The sequence below is a fragment of the Thermobia domestica genome, chromosome 6 (assembly GCF_964235325.1).
Source record: "Thermobia domestica chromosome 6, izTheDome1.hap1.1, whole genome shotgun sequence".
In the NCBI taxonomy this organism is placed as follows: Eukaryota; Metazoa; Arthropoda; class Insecta; order Zygentoma; family Lepismatidae; genus Thermobia; species Thermobia domestica.
Window position 1 is genome coordinate 221,324,039 of NC_137459.1, and position 17,229 is coordinate 221,341,267.

Sequence of the window (17,229 nt, forward strand, 5' to 3'; positions counted from 1 at the left end):
AACAGAGTTAAGGGATGTAAGGGTAGCTTGTTTCTCAAATATTTCAAAAGATGCTTTATTCCGAACTAAGATCGTGAAGATAGGATCCGGTGATTTAAGTATAATCCCGTTGCGTGTTCTGATGACTTGAGACAGAGGGAAATTCGGCTGATACTTTCGGAGCTGAGTAGTTATGAATTTCTCGTTACTATACTTGGTATCAAAATTTTGGAGGAGAAAAGAATGAAGTACCGGAACAGTTGATGAGGAAGATGAAAGATGAGATGAATCATTGATGGCTGTTGGCTGGGCTTCCTTGTGTGAAGTATCTGAAACATTTTCAAGATGTTTTTTCGCCGGTTGGCGAGGCCTTCTAGGTTTAGAACCCCCCAGGGATGTCAGGGAGTTCACCAGAGGCAGTCCAAAGGTGAATGTTTGTTGCGCGTTATTGCACGATCGAATTATCGGGCCATTCTTCTTGGCTGAGGGTACCATCACATTTGCAGTGTACCTGGACATGTTGCAGCTGTATGCTGTTCCTCAGCTGCTTCAGTATCGCCCCGATGTCGTTTTTCAGCAAGACGGTGCACCACCTCATTGGGGTTTGGACGTCCGTGCCTATCTCGATAGGACATTACCTCGGCGATGGATTGGTCGTGATGGACCAACAGCTTGGCCTCCACGCTCTCCTGACATAACCCCATTAGACTTCTTTTTATGGGGTTATGTCAAGGATGAGGTCTACCGAACACGTGTACCAGATCTTGAAACCCTGCAGCAACGAATAACCACAGTCGTTGCATCGATCCCTCCAGTGATGTTGGCTAATGTGTGGATGGAAATTGAATATCGCCTAGATGTGCTACGTGCTACCAAGGTTGCTCATGTGGAAGTGTACTGATCTGAGCAAAACTTGTATAGTTTGTAAACAATTCAACACCAGTTTCATATTTCTATCTTATTTCTAGCCTGAGGTATCAATTTCTGTAATCAGGGAAGAAATTCTCGGACACCCTCTATTATGAATATAACAACGAATTGCTTGACCATCGGGAGACAGTGCCACTATGTCATATTGCAGTCCCTTACGGAGCAGAAGCGCCACCGCAGTGGAACGTTCCATATTTACAATTGAATCATAGTCACTGAGAAAATCTAATGACAGGAACGTTAGTTCTTGAATATAACATACGTCTGGACGTCGATTATCAATAAAGTTCATCTTAATAGAGTGTTATTATATTCTTAACTAATTCTGTGTATATTAATTGAGAGCACCTTAAAAGAGTTCACTGGGGACATTGTATACCATATAAATATTAAATAATAATATAAATAATATTATAAAGAATATAAATACTTACTAAAGGGAAAGGATATATGACTCGTCATAACTATAAACACCACACACGTTGTGAAAAGAACATACCACGAAAAGAATACACTTGCGACTCCAAAAAGAAAAAAAATACTACAACAATACTCAAACACTGCTTGAGATCTACTGAAGGTAAGGTACAATAGGCAGCTGCACAGAATGCAGACACTATTCGTCACGGCACTTCTGAGTAAGAGCTAGAACGAACTTGGGAATGGAGCTTTCATGTTTACCTTCAGTGTATCCCGGGAGCATCTTCAGAAATAAAGCTATGTTCTTGTTTCTTTTGAGAAGCACAAGTCAATTTCCTTCGTTTTTGCTTATATGTAATTGTGCACTGATTTTTGTTCTTCTTGAGAGGTTACTTAAGCGTCGTTATTCTCACTAGGGGAACCACTCAATACAGTATAAACTTCCTGGGAGGAGGGATGAGAAGAAGGAAGTGGTAGAACTTCCATCTCGGTATTATCCTGGGAAAGTAGAGGTGCTGGGTGTCAGTCGAGAGCACTTGGAACTTTTGATGAGTCGCTTCATTACTGAATCGTGGATTGTAACGTCGGCAAAACAGAAACACAGAAACACTGCGGACAGTTAAAATTCCGATCTTGCTCTTTAGAGAAATTCGAACCCCTAGTTTATTGGGCCTCATGATCAGAAGCCGAACGCCCGAGATCACTACGCTAGTGCCACCGGCTCAATTTACCAAAAAGTCCTCATTTGAATATAAGAAAATAAAGTAGTAGTTATTGAACACAAACATACAAGTGTCTGTTTCTACACGTGATGATACAATTTAAAATATGTAAGAATATTTTCTGTCGTCTTTTTTCTTTGGAAATTACAAGTTATGGTAAAGACCAAATTTAATGTAAATCGGGACCATCTCACAACCGATGACTAGCGCCGTAACTTTTTCCCGAGTAATACGAAAGCATATGATAGTAGATGCAGCTCTTAGTACTTGACTGGTTTCAGATTTTTCACTCGCAATTAAGATGGATCTACTATCACATCATCTAGTTAAAGAAGCTTGTAAGTTACTTGATAACATCATAAATGGCAAACAACTTATTGAGGATGTGGAGCTGTCTCGAAGCATTATTTCAAATCAGTAGTAAAACTCCCCTTCAATCTGTTTCAAGAACAACTAAAATATGCAAATGATCAACGTTGCACGTAACTAAAGAACAGCAGATAGGACTGTATCATAGAATTTACACTTGCATCTGTAATGGAGATTCTCCTAATAGTTGCAGCAGCTGGACATCACAATTACCTCAGGTCATTATATCTATACTTGCAGAAATTGTTCACTTTGAAATCTGAACATTTTGTGATAAGAAGAAGTGATAGAGTATGGGCTGGATTAGGTTCAGATCTTGTGATGGAGCAGGTATTAATGCGTTCCCTGAAAAGTAGAGAAGGTTTGACAGGAGGAAGTGTATTTACAACATTCAAAGATCAACATGGCTGTTTTCTATCCCTGTGTGTTTTACTTATAACTTGACAATGCAGGAATACACTAAAGCTTTGTTCGAAGACAATGAGCAACACAAAGAAACGCTTGAAAACAGACAAACTAAGGACAATAATAATATTTAAAAAGTTGTTGAATGTCTAGAATCAATATCCCCATTCAATTCTGGCACAGATCTTTCCAACATTGTCACATGTGTAACAGCTGATCCTGGAGTAAATGTTGACGAACTGCATTCCATTGAAGCACACATTGTTCAAAAAATCATGGGTAATGATGTAGTCAAATTTTCTCGGAAAAGATCCGACAAACCGATAACTAGAATCTGATGCTGCTGTTGTGAGTCGAATTAATGATAATATACATCTACATCTAGAAAAATCTGGAAATCTACAGGAGTGGCAATGACGGCTGAAGAGTGGTGTTGCTATATAAGGAATAATTCCTACCATCCGATACTTTGTGATATGCCACCCGCTCCAGAGCATCTACTTAAAATGATACGCTATTCTTGTACGAATAGATGCACAACTTTTCGATGTGGGTGAAGTTTTACTTCATGATTACCAAAGGCATAAGCAAAAACAAGTTTTACGATGTCTTTAAAAATGAAGAATTACATTGCTAACATTCTCACACATATAGAACACAGTGAAGTGGCAATAACATTGTTAATTTACTGAACTTAAATGATTTAATAAATTAATAAAAAATACATTGATCGTACATTAATTTTGTTTACACCAAACGGTTTTAGGAGAAAAGTGTTGTTATTAAAAACTTTAGCATTTATATATGGCTTTCATTCAAAACGTGTTTCATGTAAGTCCGATTGCAGAGACCCGAGATATAGACAACAGTTATATAAGGTGTGTATGTGAGAAATCGTTAAATTAAATTTCGTTTTTCACAACAAACTGTATTACCAATGCTTATTATAAAAACTATAGTGCGTAAAATGTCCTTAATTTTTTTTTAAAAAATCGGATGAGAGGATCCCGAGATACAGAAAAAAATACAAGAGGGACGCAAGCTTTAATAACCATGGTACGCAATTTTGAAAACCTTTTTTGGGGGGTGTTCCCGTGGTCCGATTTTGTTGGATTTTGAATACGTTATTCAGTAAGAATTCCTGAAACAAAAACTGTTTAAAAAGCTTCTATTGCAATTTTGCCCAGGTTGAGGGTATAATTGCTATAGATTTCCTGAACTATGTCACTTCCCTGAAAAAAAAAAAAAAAAAAATAAGACGGTAAACTCCAAATCAAGGCTAATCGTTTTGTCCTCTTAAGCTTAGGTGGACAATTTTCTGATACTACCAGACCTTTTGACTTGATTTATCTCCTACATATTATTCGTAGGGTCAGAACATAGGTCTGTGCTGTTAATTGCATAACAATTGTTGCCATTCGTACAGTTATTTTATTTTAATAAAGTGGCACGAGATTTGATCTTAACCAATTCTTTTCATTACTCACTCTCCAGAAACTACAACACTGGTTTGTAAATTTATAATTTCAAGCTGCTTTCGGCTTGGAGACTATATATACTATATACAGGGTGTTTTAAAACAACACCGAGATTTTGCGAGGTGAATCCTGACATCAAGACAAAGAGTATAAATACCTGGGTGAACACATTCTTCGTCTCGGAGTTTTAGACTTCCGAAAACATGAAAAAATGAAATTTAAATGTTCATAGCACCGAAACTATGACACCTATCTTAATCGGGTCAAGACTTCACTTAGGAATTAGTATAAGTCCAATCCGAATATGCATGTTAGAGAATTATGCGATACTTCTGTAACAATGTTTATAGAGGCTGTTCCACTATGGGCTTATAATCTTCAGTACTCTACAACTGCCCTATAAAAATTGTTGTGGAAGTAAAACAGGATTCAAAAATTTGGGTATTTGGATAGAGGACATACTAGTTCCTAATTAAAGTCTTGACTCCACTACGATAGATCTCATAGTTTTGGGGATATCGAGCTTTAACACTCATTTTTTCATGTTCCCAAACAGCCTATAACTCGGAATGGAGCGTTTGTGCACCAAGATTGGTCTATACTCTTCGTCTTAGCTTGGTGTTGAAATTCACCTCTCAAACGTTATCGGTGTTGTTTTGTAACACCGAGTATAACGAGGATGTATCGTGGCGGACATGCCTTTGACCAGGTAATGGGACTGCTTTGAAACAAACGCAGAATACGAGAATGAAATCTGTCATATCTATAATATTGTGTGGAGAAGAAACAAACTTATGAACCAAAGGCTGAAGAACAACTCATTGATATAAACTTTGGCGAAGATTAATAACTTATATCGTCATAAAAGAAATACGAAAGACTGTTTGAAACAAAAAAAAAAAAAAAAAAAAAACAACTTTGTAAGCGGAGGCAGAGAAACCTAACTTAACCTTGCTAAAGACGAATCATTTAGAGCAGTGGTGTCCAATTATAATGAGTCTGAGGGCCATAACCGTCTTTACTAATAAGGTGGAGGACCGCAGCTAATAATAATAATAATAATAATAATAATAATAATAATAATAATAATAATAATAATAATAATAATAATAATAATAATACACTACAGAAGAAAAATATATTTGAAATATTACATACCTATTCAATGTGACTAATGAGGGTGACTAGGAGCGTTTACAAGGGCTGGAGTATCTACATCCATTCCTCTTGTTATAAAAGATGTAACCCGCAGAAGATGTAAAAGAGAAGAATCTCCAAGGCAGCTTCTGGAGCGATTCTTTACAATTTTCATGGTGGAAAATGCACTTTCACACAGATAAGTACTACCAAACATTCACGCTATTTTTCGACACAACTCACAAAAGTTAGGGAAACGTTTGTTAGAAAGTAGCCTAAAAAATCTACTCCTTTCTTTGTTGTCTGAAATAATGGGTCAGCCTGAAGGTCACAAAGTTCGAGCTGTAAGTTTGGAGGATGTTCTTCGATATCTATTGTCAATGGATTAATAAATAATGCAATGTCGTTTTTTAGTTTGTCAAAATCTGAGAATCTCGCATTAAATCCATTCTTGGTACTCTCGATGTCCCTACAGAACTCAGAAAAATTAAATGCCTGACGACTGCAACTTGGAAAGTATGCTAAATTGTGTTTATCACAAGAAGTGGTGTATTTCTAGCGCGCTATGGCTTCTAGAAAGAGTTCGAGGAAGAAAGGATCTGATTTAAAAAGCTAGATCAAATACATATTCTTTCATTGAAATAATCGTTCCTTTCAGAAACGATAACATTACCGACTCCAGTGTTGCCGTAGATGCCCGAGCCTTCTTGCTGTAGAAAAGCGCTAAATGGATGCCTTATTCTGAAAGAAGAGTGGAAACGTTAAAAGAATGAATGAATATAAATTAAAATATTATCAGTTATAACAATCGTAAATCATGAAAGCTTTGTGGGCCGCAGAAAATGGTCTGCCATCTGCGGGCCGCCATTTGGACAGCCCTGATTTAGAGCGTGGTGATCGTGGATCAGTGGTCAAGGTGCGTGGCCAGTAATCTCGATATCCGAATCGAATCCTAGTCGGGGAATTTTTTTAGTTTAGGAATTTTGATGATTGATCGGTGGTGACACACTTTTTATTTTATTCAAATATTTGAATACTCGGATGTTTCAGTACTTGAACAATCAGATCTTCAATAATAATAGTATTAATAAAAATAATTATTATTACCTCGTAGAAGATTAAAAATTAGAAACTTCTAATCACTCATGTCATACCATTAGAAGCAGAAATGTGATATTAGGCAAAAAATATTTCGGTTTTGTTCAATGTTGCACACGAGGAATTTCTCATCTGGATTCCAAACCAAACCAAACAAAATCGGGAAGACACAATATTTTACATTCGAGATGGGACAAGGCTAACTGAAGTTATCATCTCGCTTTGGAGATGAGGATCGAGACGAGACGAAAAGTATCGTAAACATTCCTCGTCGTATCTCGATTCTCGAAATTGTGTATGCCATCTTTAAGTAAAAATTGCTCTTTAGACTGAACCATATAGGCTTCTTGTTACTTTGTATTTCAGAGCTCACTAAATTGTGATCTTAGTGTGTATTTTTATAGCAAAGCTTTTATAATTACATCTACATATTCTACAATTAGTTTATTATATGCATTAGTGTTCAATGATATTCAGTTATTTTTTTTTTTTTACAGTTATTTTCTTTAAAACGTACAGTAGAATACTCACTACCAGAAACTTTAGTGGAAAGCTTTTGTTTAAATTTGGGTAGTTGCAGAGGTGTCTCTAGAAGGTATGGAAGCCCTTCTACGAAATCTCTAGGTTTAAGTAAGTTTTGCCAAATTTAGGACAATTTACTACAATACTATTATTATTATTATTATTATTATTATTATTATTATTATTATTATTATTATTATTATTATTATTATTATTATTATTGTAGCATTGTTAATTGAACGGTTCACGCTGCTGCAGTCAGCACCTGCCTAGTGGGCATTGTGTTGAACAAATCTCGTGTGTGTTTAGTTTTTCTCCTAGTTCCACTTCCTCCCACTTCCTTTATTCCAATATTTCTTTCATTCTCATCATCGACGTCTTCTGTAGCTTAGCCGTCATAATCATTAGTTAAAAACGTATTTTCTTATGGCTCTTGTGAATTCAGTGTCCCTACTTTTTACATGAGAATGCGTGGAAACTAGAAACATTTAACTAGTTGTAGGGACGTATGCTGTGTTTGTCTTGACACTTCTCTCCAATCCCAACAATTTTGTAAATTTTGCCGAGGGCTAGGGGCGATTTTAAAAATTTTAATTCAATGTTTTCTCTTATGAAATTTATCTTCTATATTATTATTATTATTATTATTATTATTATTATTATTATTATTATTATTATTATTATTATTATTATTATTATTATTATTATTTTATTATTGTTATTATTATTATTATTGTTATTATTATTATTATTATTATTATTATTATTATTATTATTATTATTATTATTATTATTATTATTATTATTACTGAATGTTTGACACTACATTATTACGTCCTATTCGAATGAAAATATGCATACTGAAGTTGAGAAATGAAAAGAAATTTTTTGGACCCTCTATAAGGATGAATTGCGTTATAAGAGATATTTCTGAAGGAAAAGAGGGGTAAAAGAAGGTGTCAGGTACTAGGCAATATGAAAATCGAACCTAAGGATGACTTTACAGAAGCTAATTAGGATTTGTCTTGATCACAATACAAAGTAACAGCCTTTCTTTGGGTAAAATGTATTGAATTATGTATGAGTTATATTGATTAACAAATTATCCAAAGAAATATATAAAAAAATAGCAGTTTCTGTTTACCAATATTGGTTGAACGAATATATGAAACTTGTTTCAAATAGAGAACAAGAAAATATTTTTGTGAAAACACGTTAATGAGCAAGGGAAAATACAACTGTTTTTCGATTGGGATTGTTTTGGTTAACATATTGAAAATGAAATCTTTGCGTTTTAACGTCCAACGATTATGCCTGTTAGGTTGAGGAAGACTATGATTGAAGCAAGAGATTAGGTGAAATGAGAAAATGATAGTGTCTTGAGAAGACCTAGGACCACGATGTTGTCCTTCTCAAGCTTACTTGTCTTGGGAACGAACCAGCACCCGACCCATCAGATAGTTTAGTAGGCGGGGTCTCAGATTTTGATTCGCATTGGGAAAGCATTTGAAATATTAAATGTCCTCGATGTATCTGTGTTCGTGTCCCTGTCGTTCAAGCTTACTGGAAATAATTATACAACGAGGATAACCGAATATAATAGAAATGAGTTACATCGATACTTTCGGTCTTTCTTAAATTTAAACTTGAATTGCTGGCCTATAGTATTTTTATCATGCCCGAAATCAGTATTTAATCGTTAATAAAATCTTGGAATTATAAACGTTTGCAATTTGCTACAAAGACAAGTGTTTTTTGACTCTTTCTTAAGACAGCAGTCTTATGGTAAGGGCTTGCGCATTTGTTTCGTGAGTTAGGGGTCCGGGATTCGATTCCCTACGAGGATATTCAGAAAAAAATTGTAATTTAGAATGTTGATATTTCTGGTGCATAGTAACATAAAAAGCTGTATAAGTACATAAAAGTCAATTTCGCTCGTTCTTACAAGTTAGAGTTGAAACTACTTCATTCACAGGGGAAAAATAATAACATGACGTTACAGTCTACAATCCAGATTCCTACTGTCTGAAAACCTTGCGTGTTTCGCAAACCATTCATGCACAAAAATACGGGTTATCCTTCAGACCTAGTACGTCGTAAATTTGACTGAAACGTCATTGTAGAATTCTTAGTGTTTTTCCACTCTTACTAGAAATAATAATATTTTCGTTCGCCATTTGCAACACGTTCCATATATTCGTTCAACCAAAATTGTAAATAGGAACCATTCTTTTCTTATATGTTTTTAATTTCTTAAAATATCAATATAACCCATACATAATCCAATGTCTTTTACCCAAAGAAGTGGTGTTACTATGTATTGTGATCAAGACAAATTCTACTTTGTTTCTGTTAATGGATCCGAAGCTTTGATTTTATATTCTGCAGTAGACGACACCTTCTTTCCCCCCTCTTTTCCTACCAAAGTATCTTTTATAAAGAAATTAATCCTTATAGAAGGTCCAAAAATTTCTTTTCGTTTTTCTTAACTTCCGTATGCGGGGGGCGCAGTGGCTCAGTGCTAGAACGTTCACCTCTGGTGCTTGGGGTCCCGGGTTCGATCCCAGCCCACGCCAAGTGAACTTTGTGGTGAACAAACACAGTGCTCGTGGGTTTTCTCGGGGTTCTCCCGTTTCCTCCCACTTTCTTCATTCCACCATTTCATTCATCTCTCATCATCACCGTCTCCTTTAGCCTAACCGGCATAACCGTGGGCCTTTAAGATTTCATTTTTTTAACTTCCTTGTGCTTATTTGCATTGGAATAGTACGTAATATCGGGGTCTGAAACAATCAGAAATAATAATAATAATATTAATAATAATAATAATAATAATAATAATAATTATTATTATTATTATTATTATTATTATTATATTAAAAGTTTTTAATTTTCCCTAAAATTTGGCAAAACTTACTTAAACTTAGGGATTTAGTGGAAGGGGTTCCATACTTTCTAGAGACACCTCTGCAACTACCCAAATTCAAACGAAAGCTTTCCACTAGTTTCATGTAGAAAGTGTTCTACTGTACGTTTTATGTAAAATGACTATAGAAAAAAAATAACTGAATATCATTGAACAGTAAGGCATATGATAAACTAACTTGTAGAATATGCAGAGGTAATTATGAAAGCTTTGCTTTAATAATATATAATCAGACCATTAGTCAGGTAGCTCTGAAATACAAAGTAGCAAAATAACGTATAAGATTCAGTCTACAGAGGAACTGTTACTTAAAGATGGCATACACTATTTCGAGAACCGAGATTAAACGAGAAATGTTTACTATTCTTTTCGTCTCGTCTCGATCCTCATCTCCACAGCGGGAGGATAATTTGTTAGGCTTGTCCCGTCTCGAATGTAAAATGTTAAGTGTCATCCCGATTTTGTTTGGTTTGGTTTGGAATCCAGATGAAAAATTCTTCGTGGGCAACATTAAACAAAACCTGAATATTTTTATGGTTAAACATTAAACGAAACCTAATATCACATTTCTGCTTCTTGTAGGTATGACCTGAGCGATAAGAAGTTTCTAATTTTTAATCTTCTACGAGATAATAAAGGGAATAATAATTATTATTACTATTATTTCTGGAGATTAGATAGTTCAAGTATTGAAAAGTCCGAGTATTCAAATATTTGAATAAAATAAAAAGTGTCACCGCCGATGAATCGTCATAAAAATTCCTAAAGTAAAAAAAGTTCCGGCTAGGATTTGATCCAAGAACCTCCAGATTACTGACCACGCGCCTTGACCACTTTCTTTAAAACTTGATTTATTGACAGCTTAACAATACATTTGTGCAATTTAACAAAAACTACAAATTATACAAATTATATAACTACTGATGAAAAAAGCGCCCCAAGTTATGAGGGGGAAACAAAATCTTCAAATAATTAGCTAGAAATCCATAATAAGAAGGAACATTTTAACATTTGACATGCGCACCGTAGATAAACAATTTGTATTAGTGTTCTGAATTATCTACAAGAGTAACCAGATATTACACCGGATAAGCACACAATCAGAGCATCGAATTTTGTTTAGGCTGCGGCATATAGTAAAAATAAGGAAAGCGTAATAAAGTATCTGGGAATGCTTGAGTTTTTCAGTGGCATATATATCCTAACATGGCCAGTAATAACTGCGATATTGGCGAAACCTTAGAACACGTCGTGAGACGATGTTGAGAATCATCTACCTGTCCACAAGAGTGACATACGTTGTTTGTGAGTAAGTTTGTGAGTACTAGCCGAGCAGGTGTAACAAGAAGATCATGTACGACTTTATACCACTCAATGCGTATATATTGTGGTATGACAGGACTATTTACATTTTTCCAAATTTGCGTCCAGCAAGAGGTGGGACTTATTCTTTCAACACGAGAGACTGTGGTATTGTTTGAAAGTAACCTTGTTTTGTACAAGTTTTTTGCAAGCTCTCGAGAAGAAAGAGTCGGATCTCGTTGTAAATAACTGCCCTCCAATAAGAGTTCTTTTAAATAAGAGGCAGATGGGAGTAAGTTACCTATATTTAACGGTGCAAATATACCGACTCTTTCATACCAGAATAAGGCCCACTCTTTAGTGAAGGAAGGATATTCCTGATAAAGTTTAGAATACCATTTCGTGAAATACAGAACATAGCACTTTAAACGGATATTGATGAAATTAAGACCTCCAATCTCCTTCCTTTTACACAATATTGAATAAGGCACACGAAAGATTTGCCCTTGCCAAATATACCAAAAACTCAAAGATTGAATTTGACGGAGACTATCCTTCGGAGCAGGTAACATTTTGGCAACATGCCATAATTTTGCTTAAATATAGCTATGACAAATTCGTGTTCGTTGTTCCAAATTAAATGGTCGAAAACGAATATCTTGACAAAGTAACTTTATATTAGTGACCACTCTCTTCGAATTAGAAATAATCATTGAGGAAACATTTGGCTGGTAGACTATACCTAAGATAGAGACTTGCGTCATAACAGATATAGTAGTCGGCAGATAAGTCGGAATTGTGACACCCAACTGTAAAAATTTACATTTATGTATATTTAGACTAGCTCCAGCAGATGTTTTAAAATGAGCTATAACTTGCATAACTTTTCGATAACCCCACTTTTGAACGGATAATGACACTAATGACATCTGCAGATAGCAATGCAAGTTTACTGCCGTTTATTGGAATTCCAGTAAGCTGGCAATTGAATTCCGTAATAAGAGGCAGGAGGATCGCGTCTTCTTGCCGTAAACCCTTCTAAGGTTTTGCGTTGAAAATTTAAAACTTTTGCTTTAAAATTTGCAATCTTTGATATTGATCTGGAAGATCAGTCCTGTGACTCAATTCTTGGAGTAATTTGTGATAAAAATTACAAAGTATGCGTAGTCTGAATAGCTTGGTTTTGTGCGATGCGCATAAAGAAGGTTTTGATATTGGGTTTAATCATTTTCTTCCACCCATTGAGAATAGATTTGAAGTGAGGCTTACGTTCACACCATTTAAACCAACAGTTTCGGAAATTTTCTTTAACTTCAGGTAAAACTAACAAAGAAAAGTTTAATTTCCAATAAAATTTACCCATTAACTTTCGTGGTACATCATAAGAGATCCATATTTGTACTGCAAAATGATCGGAGAAAGAATTACCACGCACATCATACATAACTTTGGTGTACACAACCTATCACTAAAATAAAATCTGTCTACTCTACTCTTAGTACCATTACTACGGACATACGTGTACTAATTATCTTTATTTTTAAAAATAGCAACATCCTGTAACCTAAGTCCATCGACTAAATATCGTAATTCAGAACTATAACTAGTGTCTCCTGTGGCACCTTTTCCAGGTCGAATAATACAAATATAGTATTCCCCCAAAATTACATGATAATATTATTGAATAAACATACGTACTAACGTTTAATTAAAAACTATCTTACGTTCATTTATTTAGTATGCCTACTAGAAGAATATATATTAAGAAATAATATTTTGTTCCAAAGAAAACCAACAGCACGGCCATCTGGTGTCATGCGCAACTGAGAAACCTCAAATTCGTGCTTGATCAACATTGCAGTACCTCTCCTGTGCACTCCCAAATTTACATAAGATTTATAACCAGTGAGATAAGCGAAATTATCTTCAACTTCCTCTTGCAAAAAAAAATCCGGGATCGTGATCAAATATAAACTGTTTAAACAGTTGGGGTTTCAGAAGTCATGCCATTAACAGTAACACAACTCAATAATGACATAAGTAAACACAGAAAACTTAGTAAACAAAGTAAACACAAGGCAACATTTTCACTCATTTCCTGTTAAATGTAAACAACTAAAGGAAAACGAAGTATTCAGGTATTTACAGACGCCGTTTCAGAACAGTCCATATTGCTTGCCTGATTGTCACCCATATTTAATTACTTTTGTGAGGCAGTACTTTTATTTTGCAGATGAAGCGCAATTTGTTGCCGTGTTCGTCTTTTTGGCGATGCATTATCATGTCTTTTATTCTCTAATTCCGAACGTTTCATTTTGCGTTGGCTAGATCGTAGTAACGGAAAATCAACATTACTATGGATGTCATCGTCCTTGAGAAGGTCAGAGTTATTATCGTTTGTATCAGTGAAGCACACAAGAAGCCTCTGTTTGCTTTCTATCGACACTGCCCGTTGTTGTTGTTGTTGCTGTGAATTGACCTTCAGTTACCTCGGTCTGAGCGAGTTCCACGGGAGAAACACCAGCTACTTCCTATGGTGTTACGTCACCGGTTTCTGCCAGTGTTTGTGTCTCAACACCTTCGCTTATAGCTACAGGTCGAACATCATTAGAACGGAATTTAATTTCTTCCATCGTTACTTTTAATTCACTGTCTATAGTACTAGATTGGATGGCAGAGGGGGGGGGAGGTACAGGCACTTGACGGGGAATAGTAGGGAGTATAGGCAACACTGTAGGGCGAGTATTTAAAGTACAATAGAGCGTTCATGTAATTCTGAATGACATCGTTGGCAAGTTTTACGCTCTCCTTCATAAATAATATGTTCTTGATATTTTGAAAACATCACAAATGATGGAATGCTTCGTTTAAGCTGGACACGGGCAAGATAAATGCCATTATTTGCAGTATATCGATATTGTCTAGACAAATGCATCAGATGTAACACTTAACACATTACCATATGCACTTAAAGCCGTCTGAATACAAGGAATCGAAGTCTCCGAAATATGCGTAACACTTTCACTTCTAAAGTAGCATCATTGACCAACACTTTAGCAATGCTTACATTATTATTTTTGAAAGTGAGTTCACCATTAGCGTCGCTAAGAATCTCTTCCATTCGAGTTTTCCGCACTAATTTTAAATAATCAAACGCTAGGTAGTCGGAATTTGAATAGCAGCTATTTCGTCTTCTTGCAAATGAAAAGTTTCAAAAATCCAAACATGCAACTCAAAAGCACTAGGTTTCTGTGCGGCAATTTCAAATAAACATTGAATCGCATTTACACGATTCATTATACTTCACTTTTACAGGTCAAATGAATGAACCACGTACCTGCAATATACAGGAGCAAAAAGGTAAGAAAATTACTAGTAACAGTACGTCTCACTAACACCCGTATGCAACACAGTGAGAACAGTCCTCCGAGAACTCTTCCCCACATCATCAACGTTTCGCACTCGTAAATGACCACTGAAACACGATCAATACGCTGTATGGCATTCGTCTTTAGTCTAGTTTGGTTAGATTTTTCTGCCTCCGCTTGCAAAGTTTTATGTTATTTTTCTTCGTTTCAAACAGTCTTTCGTATTTCTTTTATGATGATATAAGTTAATAATCTTCGGCAAAGTTTATATTAATGAGTTGTTCTTAAACCTTTGGTTCATAAGTTTGCTTCTTCTCCGCACGAAACTACAGATATGACAGATTTAATTTTTATACTTTGCTTTTGTTTCAAAAGCAGTCGCCATTACCTGGTCAAAAGACTTATGTCCGATACGATACATTATAATGCATGATACGAACCACATAAACACCCATCTGGTATCGACCCAGGATATCCTTCGCCAAGAGGCGTACACTCAATCCATAGAAAAACGACATAGTTCTAGGATTAATATTAATTACTGTAATTAATATGAATATTTTTTACATTTAGTAGTAATTACTTTCTGGTATATAATACGAAGAACTTTGTGTGTTTTCTAATGTGCAGTTTAGTGCAATAAATCAACACTATGATATTTTTCTTACAATTTATTCTTGTTTGTTTTCAGCCGGAATGTACACTCTATCTCTACAACGTGTCGAAAGAGAATCTGATCATTGTTGCGAAACTGGCTGACGAAAATTTTACCTTTACCAGAGAAGCTTTACAAAGGACTCCTCAAGACGTGCTACAAAGAGAAAAGGTAACCTTATTTAAACACTAAAATTCATTTACTAAGTAATTCATTTACTTCGTTAGGAGGTAAAATGATTAGGTTTATACAGTTTGGGAATGATATGGCTGTTGTTGCAGAATATAAAAAGAAAGTTAGTAAGATGTTTAAAACTTCAGAAGAGTTTGTGAAGAATATACGATGAAAATAAATGTTAGAAAGACAAACTCTATGATGATTGGAACGAAGTGATCGGTGTAAAATAAAGAAGTAGGAGCGGAGAAAATACAACAGGTGACAAGTTTTGTCTGACAAGTAACACTTCTGAAGTGTAACACTCAGATTTTTATAAAATTTACCAGGTACATACTACACATAAAATAATCGAATATGTGTTTTTTATTTTCTGTAGAAAAGCGGTTTTAGAGACAAAAGCCCTCAGCCAAAAATTTGAAAATTGACGCCCAAAAGGAGTCAATGAGACTGTTCATAGATATTGTGGACGCGAAATGAGGGAATACTGTTTCGAATTTTCCTTAAGAAAGAGTTGGGCGCGACAAAGACCTTCTAAACCTTTGATTCCGAAATATCAAAAGTGCAATTCGGAGGGGCCTTAGCCCTAATCCATTTTTGGGGGCCAAGCCCTTTCCGAAAAAAGTAAATTTTACCGTAGTAGCGCAGGAAGGAGTGGACCGAAGCAATTGAAATTGTGTGTAGGTATTCCCTATGTTATATAAGGTCTCTCGTGTTTCCCGAGTGTCCCCATCCCATTTGCTTCAAATTAGGCACACCAACAGTGAATAGGAAACAAATCGAAACGTCTTTCTGTTTATCCGGAGAAACGTTCTAAGGGTTAAAGGCAATTCCCGAAATTCTATAAAATACGCTAAAATGTTTGGGCTTACTGTTGGTGTGCCAAACTAGAAGAAATCGGATGACAACACTAGTTGAACACGAAAGGCCTTATTTTACATATATAATATACACACACAATTTCATTCGTTTCGGTCCACTTTTTCCGCCACCCAACTTTTCGGTCCACGCAACTAATAATAATAATAATAATAATAATAATAATAATAATAATAATAATAATAATAATAATAATAATAATAATAATAATAATAATAATAATAATAATAATATTATTATTATTATTATTTTCAGTAAAATTATAATCTCGTATTCCCTCATTGTATGTCCACAATACATGTGTACAATTTCATTCACTTTGGTCCACTCTTGTCTTTCGGGCGTCAACTATCAAACTTTTGAGTGGGTGTTTTTGCCCATAAAATCGTTTCTCCGCAGAAAATAAAAATAGGTATTTGTTTATTTTTGCGTATTGTCCCTATACAAAATTTTGTTGCAATTCTTCATGTTCTTTAGGCACTTCTGACAAAGTGTAATTAGCACTTTTGGTATTTCGTGATCAAAGGTTTGCAGAGGTCCATGCCTGACCCAACTGTTTTTTTTCAGGAAAATGAGAAGCAGGTGTTCCCTCATTTTACGTCTACAATATCTGTGCACAATTTCTTTCACTCCGGTCCACTTCCTGCTTTTCGGACGTCAACTTTGAAAATTTTGGGTGGGAGCTTTTGCCCCCTAAAACCGTTTTTCCGCAGAAAATTAGAAACAAGACACGAATTCATCTATGTGTAGTATCTACCTGCTAAATTTTATCAAAATCGGAGTGTTACAGTTGGGAAGTATGACATGTAGAGTTTAAACCAGGCCGCAGCGGCTGAGTAGTTGATCGTTTACTTCTGGTGCATTC

General features: G+C 35.3%; 1 protein-coding gene across 3 annotated transcripts in view; it reads left to right on the forward strand.

Moving 5' to 3' along the window:
• Nucleotides 1-17,229, forward strand: part of Gfrl (Glial cell line-derived neurotrophic family receptor-like) — a 621,902-nt gene that overhangs the window by 517,026 nt on the left and 87,647 nt on the right. For all 3 annotated transcript variants that reach the window (XM_081762635.1, XM_081762636.1, XM_081762637.1), the window contains one exon: nt 15,348-15,482. In XM_081762635.1, coding sequence (XP_081618761.1) covers nt 15,348-15,482 — 135 coding nt within the window. The remainder of the gene's footprint in view (nt 1-15,347; nt 15,483-17,229) is intronic.